Below are 17,975 nucleotides of genomic sequence, written 5' to 3'. Positions count from 1 at the left end.
TGGTATAAATATTACAGTGCAATATCGATCTTCAATGACAGATACTTCCTGTATACAAGTCCAACGTTGTCATTCACTTATTCATTATACATAAATTATACAGGCAGACCGTCTCCACATATTCAATTTCACAACAGTATGGGAGAAGGTCGTCAACGACATGCTCAGTTTGTCTCAAATTTGGCGGCCATGAGGCACAGAGCATGCTTCATGCGCACAACGAGCCCCGGCGCTTCTTCCATGCTCACGTCCTCCTCCTTCATTCCCGTAGGCAACTTCCAGTCAAAGGAGTAGAGGAGGTTGGCCAGCGCCACCTCCGCCATTAGTATCCCCAGATTCTTCCCTGGGCAAATCCTTCGTCCCTCGCCGAACGGAATCAGCTTGAAGTCATAGTGCGAAAACGAGTCCACCACCGGAGATTCCATATTCACGAACCTCTCTGGGTCGAACACCTCCGGTCTATCCCATGCATTCGGATCCCTGCCGATCGCCCATGCGTTCACATAGATCATAGTCTTGGGAGGAATTTGATACCCGTCGCTTAAAGTGACCGGGTGCATGATTTCCCGGTTGACGAGCATCGGCGCCGGCGGGTGCAGCCTCATCGTCTCCTTGACGATTCGTTTGAGGTAGTGAAGCTGGTGCAGGTCGCACTCCTCCACCTTCCCTTTGCTTCTCCCCACGCAGCTTCTCACTTCTTCTTGGGCTCTCTTCATCAACTCCGGCTGCCGGATGAGCTCCGCCATCGCCCATTCCACCACCCCCGACGAAGTATCCGTCCCGCCTATAAAAATGTTCTGCCAATAATTGAATTAGATTTAACTTCGACAATTCATTTTGACATCGAAACTGAAAATAATTGTCACCATAAGAATTCCTTTGAGGTTCTCCTCTGTCAGCTGTCCATCCTTCCGCAACCGAAGCAGAACATCCAATAAATCCTCATTCTCTTCACTTCCTGATCGACTCTTCGCGTCGAGATGGCGATCGATGAATTTCTGGTAGATGCCGTCGAGCTCAAGAAAGGATTTCCGAAGCTTGGATTTCATTCCCGTCGCCACATCGACCCACCCGAACAGGGGAAAGTAGTCTGCCACGAAGAAGCTAGCCAACACCTCCTGCGCTCCCCTGATCACGTCGCAAACGTTGAGGTCGTCGCCGGCGATGTCTCGACCAAAGGCCGTCCTGCATGTCGTGTTACAGGAGAAGCACCGGGCGAGCTCACTCACGTTGACGGCGAGGGAGCTCGAGATGCGAGAAGAGATACGCTTCTCCATTCTCTTGATCTCATCTTCCCTTACGGACTCAAAAGAGTTGATCTTTCTGGCGCTGAAGAATTCGACGGTGCAGAGCTTGCGTAGCTGCCTCCAGCGCTCGCCGTAGGGGATGAAGCCCATGTCGGAGCGGCCGTAGGAGATCTCGGAGCTGGCGACGTTGTGGGCGCGGGAGCAGCAGGCGAGGTCGAAGGTCTTGAGGACTTCCCTGGCGAGGGTGGCGGAGGAGACGACGACGGCGGAGACTTGGCCGAGTTTTAGGTGCATGAGCGGGCCATACTGTTTGGAGATTTCCCATAGGGACTGGTGCAGCAGATTGCCGCGTATCTGGTGGAGGTTACCGATGACCGGGAGCTTAGCAGGGCCGGGCGGGAGCTTCCGGATCGCCGGATTGGTTCTTGCTTCTCGGCCTCCTGCGAGAAGGAGAGAGCAGAGGAGTACGACGAGGAAGAGAAGCGACAAGGCAAGCACATCCATTTTTTGACTTAAAAAAGTGGGCACAGAACGAAGAGATGAACTGCCCTGCATCCATTTAAATAGGGCAATGATTTAGAAGAATAAAATTGAAGAATGAAAATAACAATAATTCATTGTCATTCTTAATATTTGAATTATATGAATAAAAATATAAATAAGGAAATGAATTTTTACAATTGAGTAATGACTCATTTTCATCGCACTCTCTTTTTTTTTCTTAACACACTTTCTTTCTCATCATACTTTCTCTCTCATCAATTTCTCCCATCACACTCACTTCCTCTTTTTTCCCTATCGTACTTTTTCTCTCATCATATTTTCTCTCTCATCATATTTTATCTCTATTCATTTTTTCCCATCACACACTCTCTTTATTTATTTTTTTTCTCATTATACTTTCTCTCTTCATCCTCTCCCATCATATTTTCTCTCTCATCATATTTTCTCTCTTATCATGCTATCTCTCATTATACTCGCTTTCCTCATTTTTTTCCTATCGCACTCTCCCTCTTTTCATTCTTTCTCATCACACTTTCTCTTTCATCATACTTTCTCTCTCATCATGTTTTTCTCTTACATCTAATTTTTTCTCTTATTTTCCTTTAAAGGGTAAAAAAAAAAATTTTGATTTATTTCGATAGAAAATATTCAACTAACCAAACATTGCTTTTAAGAGTAATATCCATACTCATATCTTTTCTCATTCCACAAAACAATGATTTTCATTCTAATTCCTATTCCTAATAAAGAATCAACCGCCCTCTTAGTACGAAACTTTCAAAAACATCCAAAATAAATACCTAACTTTTATTTTTAAATCATCAATAAATTGCTTTGCTATCTGTTAGCATTCACGAACCAACCTACCTTTCATAGGCAATTGCGTGTAAACCATCTTAATTGCCTGTAAAAAATGAAAGTGATGGTCACTTCCGAAATGAAACATAAATTTTATTTCTCCTTAGCTAAGCTCCAAAGGTAATTTTTCTTCTGGGAGATTTTTCACGGTTGAATTTTAGTTGCGTCAAGTCATTACTTTTGTTAAAATCTCAACCATTTATTACTCAAATAATTTTAAATATTAATTTTTCATTTCCTCAAAAAAATAGTTCACTAATGGTAAAATAGTCGTTTATGTCCCTATTTGATTTCTTGATTATGAAAAAAAATATTTTTTCAATAATTTTTGCCTGAAGCATCCTGCTGATAATTTGTTTGAGTATCACAAAATACAATTTGTGGCTAAACTATTTTGTCAATAGCCAAGTATTAATTTCAATCACACTTTTAATTTAATTCAATCATTAAGATAACTATTTACATTTTTTAGTTCAGTTCTAATTGGTCGACATTCAAAATATTATTTTTTTATAGAGTAGTCATCTAAGTTTATATATCCTTACTTCCAGCGCTTAACACATGCTTATCATTTTAAGAAACCCAAATACTTAGTTTCCACTTGACTTCTCCATTGCTTTGTCACCGTTCTTTGGTTTCATTCTGCTAATTCTTTCTCCATTTGGACCGTCGCCATAATGCTCTATGAAATTATATGCATTCAAACTTTGGCTCAACAAAGGGACGAATACCTGGTGGTTGTGCACGAGATCGGTGAATTGTTTTCTCCTTGAGTTTTTTGTTTTGAATACCACTAGATATAGAATATTTTGAAGATTTACTTTTAAATATGAATAAATTGTGTTCTAAATTTATAACTAAAGGACAAGATGATCTCTCAAAATTAAAAAAAAAATGTTAAACTCTCTAGCAATTGATTTCTTTTTGTCACCCATTGAGAAATAGTACATGGCGTGTTTCATGTTTAATTGTGGCAAAAAATAAATACGTTCGTCTCCAGCGCTCCCGTCAACTCGTCCCAAGGCCAACACAGAGGAGGTAAATCACGGACGGCTACTAATCTTTAGAATAGTGACTAGCACATAAAAGAAGTATTTATCTCAGATTTATCGAAATTCGAACCCCAAATCTTATTATGACAACACCTCATGCGTAAATCATTACCCCCATCCGAGGGGACGTGTTTCATGTTTAATGAAACATGCCATGTTGCCTGTTTCATGTTTAATTGAGAGGACAAAAAAGTCAATTTCATATGTTTCTCTTAATTACTCTTACGATAATCCTTATGTTCAGAGAACGTATTTTCAAAGTTGAAAAGTTCTTTAGTCTGTCCAATTTAGTTTCGACGTCACATTTGATATAAAATATTCTCTACTTTGGATAAATGCTCAAACTTCCGTGAAGCTAGAAAAATTTGCCATAAAAAATTTGGTCGAAGGCAGTGGTAATCCTATTTTCTTGAATCCAACCAGGCCACCTTATCCGCTAGCGAGACTAAGGTATATCTTCATTACAACTCTCTCCACCCTTGTGGCCTTCTACTCCCTTGTCGAAGGTGACATATTGTTGACACTACAAAAAAATGTTACATCGTGGGATGAATTTATAAAATATTTTTGTCACAAAAAAATTTAATTTGGCAATGAAAATAGATTCATCACTAAATGTAAGATGACCAAATTTGACGGCAAATAATAATTTTATTGGTAAATATGCAATGAATACAGATTCATCGTTAATCTGCTAATTTGACTGATCTGTGACGAATCAATTTCATCCTAGAATTTAGGATTTCTCTGTGAATTCATGTAAAATACGGCAACAAATATCAATTAAATAATAAGATTAAATAGAGGAATAACCTTAGCGGAATTTTTCAAAATTTCTAGAAATTTTCTGAGAATTTTTCGGAGGTCGTATGACTTAGGTTACAGGGATAAATATTGGGTCACGGGAAGCCTGTTTGAGCTACCCCATTTTAACAAGGAAAAGATGAATTCTCTTTTTCTTTTCTTTTCTTTTTCTTTCTTTTCCTCCGTTTTCTCACCCGTACCTTCGCCGACTCCCCCGACCCGCGCCGCTTCTTCTTCTCTTTCGTTTCTAGCCGACGGTGCTGCCTCGACGATTCATCTCCCATGCGAACAAAAGCAGTAGCTAAGGAGAAGTAGGGCACTTCTTCTCCAGAGCCTCTTCCTCTTCGCCTCTGCCCAATTTTGCTCCTCTGCCCTAGAGCTCAAGCCACCGTTGGCTGAGACCTCCCTCTACCCTAGCGCCGGCAGCTGATCCACTCCCACCTCCGGCCCCCACAAGAGCAAGCCAAGCAGTGTCGAGCCTTCTTCTCGCGTCTCAGCTCGCACTGCTCAAGTCGTCATCGCCGTGCCCTAGTTTCTGATTGTCGGCCGCTACCTCCCCTCTGTCTAGCGTCGGTGCCCTAGCTCTCGACTCTAGCCTCTGTCGACCTCACGCCTCAGCGTCGATTGCTGATCACCAGGTTGTGGCGAGCCACCTACAAGCCCTAGTTTTCTTCACTTGTGCCCTAGACCTCTCCACCGAGTCTTCCTTCTTCACCACCAGTTGTCGGCAGAGCGAAAGCTACCAGCACAAGCTTAGAGTAAGATATGTTGATTTCAATACTAGGAATATAGAGTTCTAGATTTTGATCTCATTAAAGGGAAGTGCCTAACTATGATGGGTATCCTGACAGTCACTTCTGGGTATCCTGACGGCTACAAGTTTTGGCAGCAACCTCTTCCGACAAGCATTTTCTAGCAGTGTTCTTTCCGGCCGTGAGTCAACAGGGAGGACTTCGTAGTAGGGTAAGTTATGAGAAGAATTAAGGGAATATGTAGGTATGTATTGTTGGATCGAGAATTCGCTAGAGGGGGGTGAATAGCGATTAAAAAATTTAGTACGTAGCGGAATAAAAAACAACAATGCTAACACAAGTATTTTTTACTTGGTTCGGAGCCTTCGGCGACTCCTACTCCAAGGTCCGCACTTGTCGAGTACTTTCGTTGGGCAATCCACTAGCAATTTGGAATATTGATTACAAAATTGAATTACATGAATGCTAATAGAAAAACAAATACCGACAATGAAAAGAAGGAAACGGAAAACAACACTTTGTCGGTCGTGGAGTCGCAGGAGCACAGCAGAGCACGTGATGAGAGATCTTGTTGTGTCTTTTGCTCCAGCCTTCACCCTCCTTATATAGGAGGTTCGGGGTGCCCTAATCCCTTCCGAGCACTTGGAGTGTGATGTAGCCTGTTCACACATGAAGCTCCATGTAGCGACGCGGCTGGGGATAAGTTTTGCACTCCGGGGAGCCCGGATCCCTTCCGGGCGCCCGGATCCCTTCCGGGCGCCCGGACCACTCTTCTTCAGAAAGTCCTTCTCCTGCAAGAAAGAGTTAGTCTGAGGCAAAATGCAAATAATATTATCCTGCAAAACAAGGTATTAGCACAATTATAACAAACAAACAGAGTATTAATTAGATTCTGTCTCCTCGAGACCGGAATCTAATCATGATCTCAACTTAGATTTCTGAAATGGATCTAAGTTGGATCGACGCCTAATATTCTCTTCCCGGGAACACGTCCTCACAGTCACTCCCCTCCAATGATTGTAATTAGGGTTTAAATTTGAATCTAATTAGAAGGTGGAACAATTAGGGGTAAAGAAACTAACCCTAGTTGATAAATGAATTAAATTTAGTTGGAGATTTGATTTAGCTAATTAATTTATGTAATTAGCTAAATCTGTATATCATGCATTGCAGGACTTTGATTCGAGATGACATCTCGACATGGGGTATATTTCGGATACGATCACCACTTTTTGAGGTGGGTACCTTGACTTATCTCTTTTGATATGTCATGTTGATATGCTTAGTAGATTTTTGACAAGTAGTAATAATTATGTTTATATCTGCATCGGTATGTCACTATTTGTTTCCGAGCCTGTTTTGTTTGTTACCTATTTAGCATTCATACCCCTGTTTATTCTTTATGTTATAGAGGTAGTGACATGTCATGCCTTATGATATACCAGAATGGTTAGATACCATACCTGACCTGTGTACCTAGATCATATTATTTGATCCATATATTTTGGTACATATTTTATGGAGGTAGATATGGTCAGGATCTTCGTGCTTAGTGTCATACACCATCTCGCATGATTGCATGCTGAGCGATTGGCAACTCCATTATTGTTGAGCACATCGCCAGTTACATGGATTTGCACACACAATCACTCATGGGTTAGTGGTATATCACTCATTTATGCTCTGTTAGGCTCCGTTGGTCCATTCATGGGAAGTGGTTACGCAGCGTGATAGCCGGCAGACAGATTTGCTCTGTTTGGCTCCGTTGGTCCGCTTATGGGTAGTGTGACGCAGCGTGGTAGCCAGCAAAGATCCCTCCTCTGGATTGGATCAGGGAGATGAGAGCATTGAGCTCCCCCACTTATGATTTGGGATAGGAGGATAGGTGTACTTCAACAGCATCTTGTCCACTCGGTCACTCATCATGAGCAGTGATGGTAGAGTGCATAGTTGTCATAGCCCTACCCACTCGATCTCACCATCGTATGTGAGATGGCTAACTAGCGTCAGGGGTGACCAGGACATGTCATTTGCATCATATGCATTATTGCATTTATTGCTTGTGTTTGCTGCATTATTTGTTGCATATTGGGTGGATGCATATGATTGACATGCATACAGGGACATGCTATTTTTGGTCTAACGACCTATCCTGATAGGAGGTCCTAGTGAGTACAGCTTCTCCCTTTTTCTTTCAATTTTGCATTGTATATTATCTCAGGAGACTGTATGTATATTTATATACTTGTGATGTTGGATTGTACTCGAGGATTTTATCGACTTCTAGTCTACTGCATTTGTTTTTTTTTCCGCTACGTTGTTTTCTCTGTTGTGTTTTGTGTTTTCCATTGTGTAGTGGAGTAGGTGGTTTTTAAATATAAACGGCGTGGTTGTGTCAGCCAGAGGCTGAAATATATAAACTGCGTTGTTGTATTTTATTATTATTATTCCGGTCGTGTTGGTCAAGGTATATGTGGCCCAGAAGATTTTGTACTAAAGTCTCAGATTGTCACACGTACAGGGGAGATGTTGCTGAAATTTCTTCTGGCAGAGACTACCTGGGGCGTGACAATTTATTTGGTATCAGAGCAAGTATACGATACCTGTTTGTTTTTCGTGTGTTAGATTTTTTAGTTAATCTGATACCAATTTATTTGGTATCAGAGCCAAGTTTATGATGCCTGTCTATTACGTGTTATGTCTTTCGTGTTTTAGATTTTTCAAGTTAATCTGATACCAATTTATTTGGTATCAGAGCAGGTATACGATACTTGTTTGTTTTTTGTGTGTTAGATTTTTGAGTTAATCTCATATCAATTTATTTGGTATCAGAGCAGGATACGATGCCTGTTTTTCTTTTTCGTGTTCTGGAGTTTTGAGTTAATCTGATATCAATTTATTTGGTATTAGAGCCCAGTTTTGCGAGTCAATCTAGGTATTTTCGGATTTATATGGATTTTTGTCGATTTTCTCGTTTTAAAATTCCGAGGTATTATTTGACCTCGTCAAGGAAAGATTATTTTGGGAACTAGACAGCAACGGAACATCTCCAGACAACAAATAGGTATGATGTTTTTATTTTATAAATTTGGTACTGTATTAATACTTGGGTAATATAGATATCATTATTGGTCATAAAGAGATATGTAGTCTATATTGGAACTAGCTTCATTGTTAGTAAGATATGGTGTGGTGTCCGGGGGTTACATTATGCTGTGCTAAGCTATATCTTAAGGTGCGGAAACTGAGTTAATTAAAAATCTTGCTAACTAATACAATTTCTTCTGCTAATTTCTATTAGATCTGCAATTCATGTTTAAACTACATCTTGAATGCTATTCCTAAGCTAAGGGAGGTAATCTAGGCTTCACATATGATCAAGGGCTAAAATGAGGGGGGTTCCAACTGTTATCAGGCCTCCCAATCGATCGGTGGATCGATTGGAGTGGTCTGATCGATCCACTGATCGATTCAGCTTGCTACTGTGCACGGGATAAATTCTGGATCGATCGGCTGATCGATCCAGACTTGTTGATCGATCCAGTGATCGATTTCAAGGCTCTCTGTTCGCAACAGAACGTGACCGGATCGATCGGCTGATCGATCCAGGAGCTTACTACTCGCGAAAAAACTACCCAATCGATCAGCTGATCGATTGGGAACCCTCGAATCGATCGGCTGATCGATCGGGGTTACTGATTTCGTATCAGGAGTCTGATTTCAGCAGTATTTCATGCCCAAATCACCTACATAAATTCTAAAGTGGCTGGACAATATTCTAATATCATATACTAGTATTCTAAGAATGATAACTAGTATTCTAGACATACTTTGACAAAACCAAGCATTTAGATAACTAAGTAAGCAAAGAATAACATGATAAGAAACGCTAAGTTCTTAAATGTTCTAGTTCTTCCAAGATCTTTATTCCAGGTTCCATCCACACACATCTTCATTGCATTGTCCTCCAGCCTCCGCTAATCCATCCTTCCTTTACCTTTATCTGCAGTATAAGGAAAAGAAGTATCTGTAAGCTTGGGAGCTTAGTAAGAAACCATCTACCTCACAAAACATACATTCGATGCAATTTATGCTTTTAAAACATGTTATTTGAAATATATGCTGAACATTGCTAAACATGGATTCTAAAACATGGCATAATCACATACGATACATGGCAATCATAGCTAAGCATAAAACCATCATGTGGATCCATAAGAACTAAACTGAAATAAAAGTTGAGCTACACTACTGCTAACTGATGATAAGCTGCTTTGTATTCACATAAACTATTTTGTGAAGTTTTGAAAGCTATTTATCATAAATAGATGACAATACATAATCATGCTGCTGATGAGCCCGACAACTGTACTTGTTGTGCGCGCATCCCTAACTAAACCCGGGGTTGCAAATTCCGAATCTAGTAGGGTTTACTAGGTTATCTAAACCTAGGGACGACTATAGGAGTCCAACCCAATGGACATCTAGTCCAGTACAGTGCCACTGCTAAAAGTAAAATACTGAGCATAAGCTAATAATTCTTGTCTTGCTTTTACTAGGTTGTCTAAACCTAGAACTAGGTTATGTAAACCTAGAGGCGACTGTGGGAGCCCACCCATTGGACTGTAGTCCCATAAAAGCTGTAGCAAGACTAAATGTGCTATAAAATGCTTCTACTGCATTTATCTAAACTATTGAAATGCATATGGTGGTATTTTACTGAGCTAAGCATTAAAGCAAACACTTGGTGTGTGCTAATTCACACCTTATATACTGAAAATTCTGCATATGACTAAACTAATGCATAAAACGTACGAAGAGCTACTTATACTGCAGGTGAGGGGTTTCTTACATCCTGCGCTAGATTTCCTTACGATCTGATCGCTAGATTTTCCGGAAAAGATGATCGTTTCGACGATCCTCTTGCGCCTATGCTTCCTTCTCGCGGAGAAAAGCGTCCTCGTGCCGGAGTTGTCGCCGGGAAGTGCTCCTATAGCCCTTGGGACGGAACCCTAGCCCCTTTGGCTTGGTGCGCCGAGAGAAGAAGAGAAGGGAGAGGGGGCGGCGTGTAAGGGTTTGAGGAGAGGAAGAAATCCCGATCCAAACTAAACCCTCACTTAATTATTTCCCTATTTATATTAAGTGGGTAATTCGGCCCAACTCTAACATAAATATAATTGATTCCCTTTTCTTTCAGCACAGCCCTGCTGGGTTCACTTGGTCACTAGAGTCATCCCTAAAGCATAAGGTCTAGTTGGTCTCGGGTTCAATACCCGCGTAGGCTATTTTACGCTTCTATTTATTTTTGCTACTTCCGCTATTCTAAAAATTCCATAAAAATATCCTAAAATTCCAGAAAAATACTAGGATATTTATAAAAGTATTTTGAGAATTTTTGGGCGTTACACCAGCGGTGTTTATGGATTTGATGAATCACATCTTTCTAGAGTATCTAGATCAGCTCGTTGTTGTCTTCATCTATGACAATTTGATCTACTCACGTTCCGAGGAGGAGCATGCACAGCATCTTCGCATAGTCTTGGAGACTCTTCGACAACATCATCTATACGCGAAGTTCAGCAAGTATGCTTTTTGGCTATCCTCAGTTGGTTTTATGGGTCACGTAGTTTCCAACCGAGGTATTTCAGTAGACCCTCAGAAGATCGAGGTTATCACCAGTTGGGAGCAGCCAAAATCAGTTCAGGAGATCCGGAGTTTCTTGGGATTGGCCGGATACTACAGACGTTTTGTCAAGGGTTTCTCGTGTATCGCTATGCCACTAACACGCCTGACCATGAAAGGCGTGAAGTTCACATGGTCCGAGGCTTGCGAGACCAGTTTTCAGGTGCTGAAGCGGAGATTAGTGTCGGCACCAGTTTTGGTTTTACCTTCTAGAGAGGACGGCTTCGTACTCTACACTGACGCATCTCTTCAGGGATTGGGTGTTGTTCTGATGCAGCACGACAGAGTAGTCTCTTATGATTCTCGTTAGTTGAAGGAGCATGAGAAGAACTACTCAGTACATGATTTGGAGCTAGCCGCCATTATATTTGCTTTGAAGATTTGGTGGCATCACCTTTATGATATTACTTTTGAGATTCTCACTGATTATAAGAGTCTCAAATACCTTTTCACTCAGAAGGAACTTAATCTCTGACAGAGGAGATGGATGGAGTTCCTGAAGGATTACGACTGTACTATTAGCTACCACCTAGGGAAAGCTAATGTGGTTGCCGATGCACTTAGCAGGAAGTCCAGAGGGACTTTAGCTTGCCACCGAGTTGTGGTCACAGACTTGATTTAGGGTTTCTCCGAGTTGGGCCTTGAGGAGCAGGGACGGACAAAGCAGGGTATTCTGGTTACCATGGTTGCTCAGTCGTCGATCAGGACGAGGATCAGAGAGGCCCAGGCCGGTGATTAGCACTTACAGTCCATTGGCAGCCAGATAGCTTACAGGCAATAGACAGAGTTCACCTGTGATGACGCGGGTATTATATATTTCCGAGGTCGATTATACGTACCTCCATCTCACTCAGTCAGGGAGGAGCTACTTCAGGAGGCTCATCGCTCTCGATTTATGATCCACCCAGGAGGAACCTGCATGTATCAAGATTTGAGGTATTCCTATTAGTGGAATGACATGAAGAAAGACATCGCAGAATTTATAGCGAGATACCTTGTCTATCAATAGGTGAAGGCTGAGTACCAGAGACCTGCTAGATTACTTCAGAGAATTCTGATTCCAGAGTGGAAATGGGATCACATCACTATAGATTTTATGGTGGGATTGCCTAGGACACGACGAGGTCATGACGTGATTTGGGTAATCATTGATCGATTAACTAAATCTGCACACTTCCTAGCGATTTAAAAGATCGACTCTCTGAACCGACTGGCAGAGCTGTATTGCAGAGAGGTCATAAGATTGCATGGTGTGTCATTGAGTATTATATCGGATAGAGACCCATGGTTCATGTCTCGATTCTGGCAGAGTCTGCAGCAGACCTTGGGCACACAACTCCGATTCAATACAGCCTTCCATCCACAGACAGATGGATAGTCAAAGCGGACCATCTAGACTTTAGAGGACTTGCTGAGGTCTTGCGTTTTGGATTTCGGAGGTAGCTGGGAGGATTATTTACCATTAGTTGAGTTTGCCTACAACAATAGCTATCATTCGACTATCCATATGGCACCATTTGAAGTGTTATATGGTAGGTCTTGTCAGACACCCACCCTCTGGGAGGAGGTTGGGGAGGCCTTGCTGCTAGGACCTCAGAGAGCTCAGCAGGAGGCAAAGTTGGTCCGCACTATTAGACAGAGGATGGCCAAGGCGCAGGACCGCCAGAAGAGTTATGCTGATCGGAGATGCAGACCCTTGGAGTTCTCTACTGGTGACCATGTTTTTCTAAGAGTCTCACCCACGAAAGGGGTGAAGAGATTTGGCCTCTGAGGTAAGCTAGCTCCACAATACATTGGATCTTTCCAGATTTTGGAGAGGATTGGAGCAGTAGCTTATCATCTGGCGCTACCACCGGCTCTAGCAGGCGTGCACGACGTATTTCATGTGTCTATGCTGAGGAGATACGTAGCCGACTTAGCACATGTTCTGTCAGATATACCAGTTTCAATTCAGCCTGATGTGACCTACGAGGAGGTTCTGGTACGGATTCTGGAATAGAAAGTGCGTCAGCTGCGGAACAAGACTATCTAGTTGGTTAAAGTCATATGACAACATCATTCTAACGAGGAGGCTACCTGGGAGCTCGAGGATACGATTCGAACTCCATACCCCCATCTGTTTACCTGAGGTATGTAGGTTAATTTTTCGTTCAGCATTTATACTATCTATCTATTGTTAGTACTTGCTGATGGTAAATAATGAAATTTGAGAAACAAATTTTTATTAGTGGAGGAGAATGTAAAATATGGCAACAAATATTAATTAAATAATAAGGTTAAATAGAGGAATTTTTCAAAATTTTTATAAATTTTTTGAGAATTTTTTGGAGACTGTATGGCTTAGGTTATGGGGATAAATATTGGGTCACGGGAAGCCTGTTTGAGCTACCCCATTTTAACGAGGAAAAGTTCAATTTTCTTTTTCTTTTCTTTTCTTTTTCTTTCTTTTCCTCCGTTTTCTCACCCGTGCCTTCGCCGCTTCTTCTTCTCTTCCGTTTCAGCCGACGACGCCGCCTCGACGATTCATCTCCCACGCGAACAAAAGCAGTAGCCAATGAGAAGTAGGGCACTTCTTCTCCCAAGCCTCTTCCTCTTCGCCTCTGCCCGATCTCGCTCCTCTGCCCTAGATCTCGAGCCACTGTTGGCCGAGACCTCCCTCTGCCCTAGTGCTGGCAACTGGACCACTCCCACCTCCGACCCCCACAAGAGCAAGCCAAGTAGTGTCGAGCCTTCTTCTCGTGTCTCTGCTCGACATTGTCGAAGCCGTCATCGTCGTGCCCTAGTTTTCGATCGCCGACTGCTACCTCCCCTCTGTCTAGCGTCGGTGCCCTAGCACTTGACTCCAACCTCTACCGACCTCACGGCTCAGCGTCGGTTGCTGATCATCAGGTTGTGCCGAGCCACCTACAAGCCCTAGTTTTCTTCACCCATGCCCTAGACCTCTCCACCAAGTCTTCCTTCTTCACCACCAGTTGTCGGCAGAGCGAAAGCTACCGGCACAAGCATAGGGTAAGATATGTTGATTTCAATCCTAGGACTATAGAGTTCTGGATTTTGATCTCATTAAAGGGAAGTGTCTAACTATGATGGGTATCCTGGTAGTGACTTATGGATAGTGTCGGCTACAAGTTTTGGCAGCAACCTCTTTCGACAAGCATTTTCTGGTAGTGTTCTTTTCGGCCGTGAGTCAACAGGGAGGATTTCGTAGTACGGTAAGTTATGAGAAGAATTAAGGGAATATATAGGTATGTATATTGAAATTAGTTTTAAATAGATTATATGGTTAGATGTTAGATTTATATTAGATGAGATTTGGTTGATTTAAATATAGATTTAATTCTAATGGGATAATTAGGGTTGAACCTAATTTAATCAAGAAATTGATATTAGATGGATATGATAATTAGAGTTAGGGAAAACTAACCCTAATTGAACATGGGGTTATATTTAATTAGGTTTAAATTTGAATCTAATTAGAAGGTGGAACAATTAGGGTTAAAGAAACTAACCCTAGTTGATCAATGAATTAGATTTAGTTGGAGATTTGATTTAGCTAATTAATTTATGTAATTAGCTAAATCTGTATATCATGCATTGCAGGACTTTGATTCGAGACGACATCTTGACGTGGGGTCTATTTCGGATACGATCACCACTTTTTGAGGCAGGTACCCTGACTTATCTCTTTTGATATGTCATGTTGATATGTTTAGTAGATTTTTAACAAGTAGTAATAATTATGTTTATATCTGCATCGGTATGTCACTATTTGTTTCCGAGCCTGTTTTGTTTGTTACCTGTTTAGCATTCATGCCCCTGTTTATTCTTTATGTTATAGAGGTAGTGACATGCCATGTCTTATGATATACCAGAATGGTTAGATACCATACCTGACCTGTGTACCAAGATCATATTATTTGATCCATCTATTTTGGTACATATTTTATGGAGGTAGATATGGTCAAGATCTTCATACTTAGTGTCATGCACCATCTTGCATGATTGCATGCTGAGCGATTGGCAGCTCCATTATTATTGAGCACATCGCCAGTTACATGGATCTGCACACACAACCAGTCATGGATTAATAGTATATCAGGCAGGGTGTGTGGCATTTAAACTCTATTAGGCTCCGCTGGTCCACTCATGGGTAGTGGTTACGCAGCGTGGTAGTCGACAGACAGATTTGCCATGTTTGGCTTCATTGGTCCGCTCATGAGTAGTGTAACACAACGTGGTAGCCGGCAAGGATCCCTCCTCTGAACTAGCTCAGGGAGATGAGAGTATTAAGCTCCCCCACTTATAATTTGAGATAGGAGGATAGGTGTACTCCGACAGCATCCATCCACTCGGTCACTCATCAGGAGCAGTGATGGCAGAGTGCACGGTTGTCATAGCCCTACCCACTCGGTCTCACCATCGTGTATGAGATGGCTAACTGGCGTCAGGGGTGACCGGGACATGTCATTTGCATCATATGCATTATTGCATTTATTGCTTGTGTTTGCTGCACTTATTTGCTACATATTGGATGGATGCATATGATTGACATGCATACAGAGACATGTTATTTTTGGGTTGACGACCTATCCTGATAGGAGGTCCTGGTGAGTACAGCTTCTCCCTTTTTCTTTCAGTTTTGCATTGTATATTATCTCAGGAGACTATACGTATATTTATTACTATTAGTTATAGTTTGCTATGCATGTCAACTTGGTATCCACTGAGGAGTTGACTGACCTCGTTGATATTACCATTTCAGGTTAATGCTGTCGGGAGGTTTCAGTCACTAGTCCCCCATCACTTCGTGTCGCGATGATTTTTGGTTTACGAACTTGGGTCCCTTATTTGTGTTGATATACTATGTGTTGGTGCAATCGACCTCCAAGGTTTTAATGTCAGCCAAATATGTTTAAGTATGCTTAAGTATGTTTAAGTATGGAGTTTGATCTAGGGAAGCCCTAGTTGTAGGCTAGGCAAGGGAAGCCCTAGTTGAAGGCTAGGCAAGGAGAGAAATCTCGGTATATCGTGGAAGCCAGGTGGATAGGTCTAGAGGACCTAATCCCTGGGTAGCCGAATACTTAGTCCTAGTTGTAGGCTAGGTAAGGGAAATCTCGGTATGTCGTGGAAGCCAGGTGGATAGGTCTAGAGGATTTGATCCCTGGGTAGCCGAATACTGAGTCTTGGTGAGTGAAGCCAAGTGGAGAAAATCCTAGGGGATGGTAATCTTAGGTAACGAGAAGTCTTGGAGGAATGAACTCCAAGCAAGGTTGATCGAATGGTTTCTGGTCGACCGCGCGCGGTCGACCAGACCAGCGGACTTCGGTAAATCTAGGTTTAGGTTTACCATTGTTTTCTGTATTACTATTATTGTTGTTGGCTAATATGGTATTGCAGGAAAAGTCTTAGTGGATCAGGCGATCAGACACTGAGCAGACAAAAGACCAAACATGTCTGGAGGATCATGTTTGGCAGGTAAGTTGAGGTATGCAACTGGAAGAGCGACAGTGAGGTCGGGTTCCTAAAGGGAACAACCTAAGGTCGCTGATCCAACTAAAGAAACCGAGAAGGTTTCCAAGTTGAGATCAAGACAGTCCTAACTGTCATACTCATGCATTATATATTACTGTGCTAACCTTTGTATTGCAGGGATACTTTGCTTAATACTGTGTTGCAGGTTTGGCCAGATCGGTCGACCGAACCAGAGGATCGGTCGACCGAACCAAGATGACTCAGCACAGATCAGTTTAATCAGCAACGATCAGATGCAGAAGGAAACTACACTGATTGGTCAACCGAACCCGATGATCGGTCGACCGAACCATCAATATTAAAGGCACAGTAAATGCAGATCACGGCAAATCTTGACGAACAGGGAAGGAGCCTGTTCGGTCGATCGAACAGAGGGATCGGTTGACCGAACCATTGAAGTCCAGTTAATGCAGAATATCGAGCCAGCGTCAGACTTCAGTTGGAAGGGATCGGAGCTGGTTCGGTCGACCGAACAGAGGGATCGGTCGACCGAACATCCATCATACCTATAAATTGAGGCTCGAAGTCAGAGGCCAAAAAAAATTTTCTGATCAACTCTTGTGCTCTTCTTCTAGCTGCTCACGCTACACGTCGTCATCAAGTTTGCAAGCGACTTCATCCAACAGTGTCGACCAAGCTACAATTTACTACTTCTATTGTCGGTATATATTTTTAGTACTGCACTTAATTTCTGTAAGATAGTAGGAGTGTTACTATCTTACATATTTGTACTTGTACGATTCACTTCTTTCCGAGGATTTCGGAAAGAAGGATTATAGTGCTTTACCCATTGGTGCGGTCAAGGACTGTGGGCTTTCGAGTAGGAGTCGAGCTAGGCTCCGAACGAAGTAAATACCTTGTCTCTTTTTCTTATTTCCGTTGCACAACTTTGGTTTCAAAATACGAAAAGAATAGTTTTAAAAAGCGCGATATTCACCCCCCTTCTATCGCTCCAAACGATCTATCACTATGTTGATTTATATACTTGTGATGTTGGATTGTACTCGAGGATTTTATCGGCTTCTGGTCTACTGCATTTGTTTTTTTTCGCTATGTTGTTTTCTCTGTTGTGTTTTGCGTTTTCCGTTATGTAGTGGAGTAGGTGGTTTTCAAATATAAACTGCATGGTTGTGTCAGCCAGAGGTTGAAATATATAAGTTACGTGGTTGTTTAGTTGTATTTTATTATTATTGTTCCAGCCGTGTTGGCCGAAGTATATGTGGCCCAGATGGCTTTGTAGTAAAGTCTTAGATTGTCACCCGTACAGGGGAGATATTGTCGAAATTTGTTCTGGCAGGGACTACCTGGGGCGTGACAATTCGTCCCAGATTCTGGGATAAAATTTGGGACGAAAAATAATTCATAGCCAAATTATCGATAGACAGTAATTTATGATAATTTGGCAATAAATTTTTTTTGTCGCCAAATTCATCTCTAAATAAAAAAAATTAGATAGAACCTATTCATTTCTACAATTTATTATGTTAATACAATCCAATTCAATACATTTACAAACCTATTTCAAACAAACCAAATGACATGAA

At 41.8% G+C, this 17,975-nt stretch overlaps 1 protein-coding gene across 1 annotated transcript; it reads right to left on the bottom strand.

Annotated features, from left to right (window-relative positions):
• LOC122032158 (cytochrome P450 71A1-like) lies at positions 1-1,777 on the bottom strand. Its single transcript, XM_042591416.1, has 2 exons — positions 867-1,777; positions 1-797 (listed from the first exon to the last, which is right to left on the bottom strand). The coding sequence occupies exons 1-2, from the start codon at positions 1,749-1,751 to the stop codon at positions 165-167; spliced, it is 1,518 nt and encodes a 505-aa protein (XP_042447350.1). The 5' UTR covers positions 1,752-1,777; the 3' UTR covers positions 1-164.
• Positions 1,778-17,975: the final 16,198 nt, after the last annotated feature.

The sequence above is a fragment of the Zingiber officinale genome, chromosome 11A, assembly GCF_018446385.1.
Source record: "Zingiber officinale cultivar Zhangliang chromosome 11A, Zo_v1.1, whole genome shotgun sequence".
Classification (NCBI taxonomy): Eukaryota; Viridiplantae; Streptophyta; class Magnoliopsida; order Zingiberales; family Zingiberaceae; genus Zingiber; species Zingiber officinale.
Note: the sequence above shows the minus strand (reverse complement) of the source record. Positions and strands in the feature narration are given on the sequence as shown.

What these genes read in the sequence shown, in the direction of transcription:
- LOC122032158 (XM_042591416.1), bottom strand. Translation starts at nt 1,751, where the DNA reads ATGGATGTGCTTGCCTTGTCGCTTCTCTTCCTCGTCGTACTCCTCTGC. An exon ending in ACCTCAAAGGAATTCTTATG is followed by an intron (nt 798 to 866) that starts GTGACAATTATT and finishes AATTATTGGCAG; the next exon opens with AACATTTTTATAGGCGGGAC.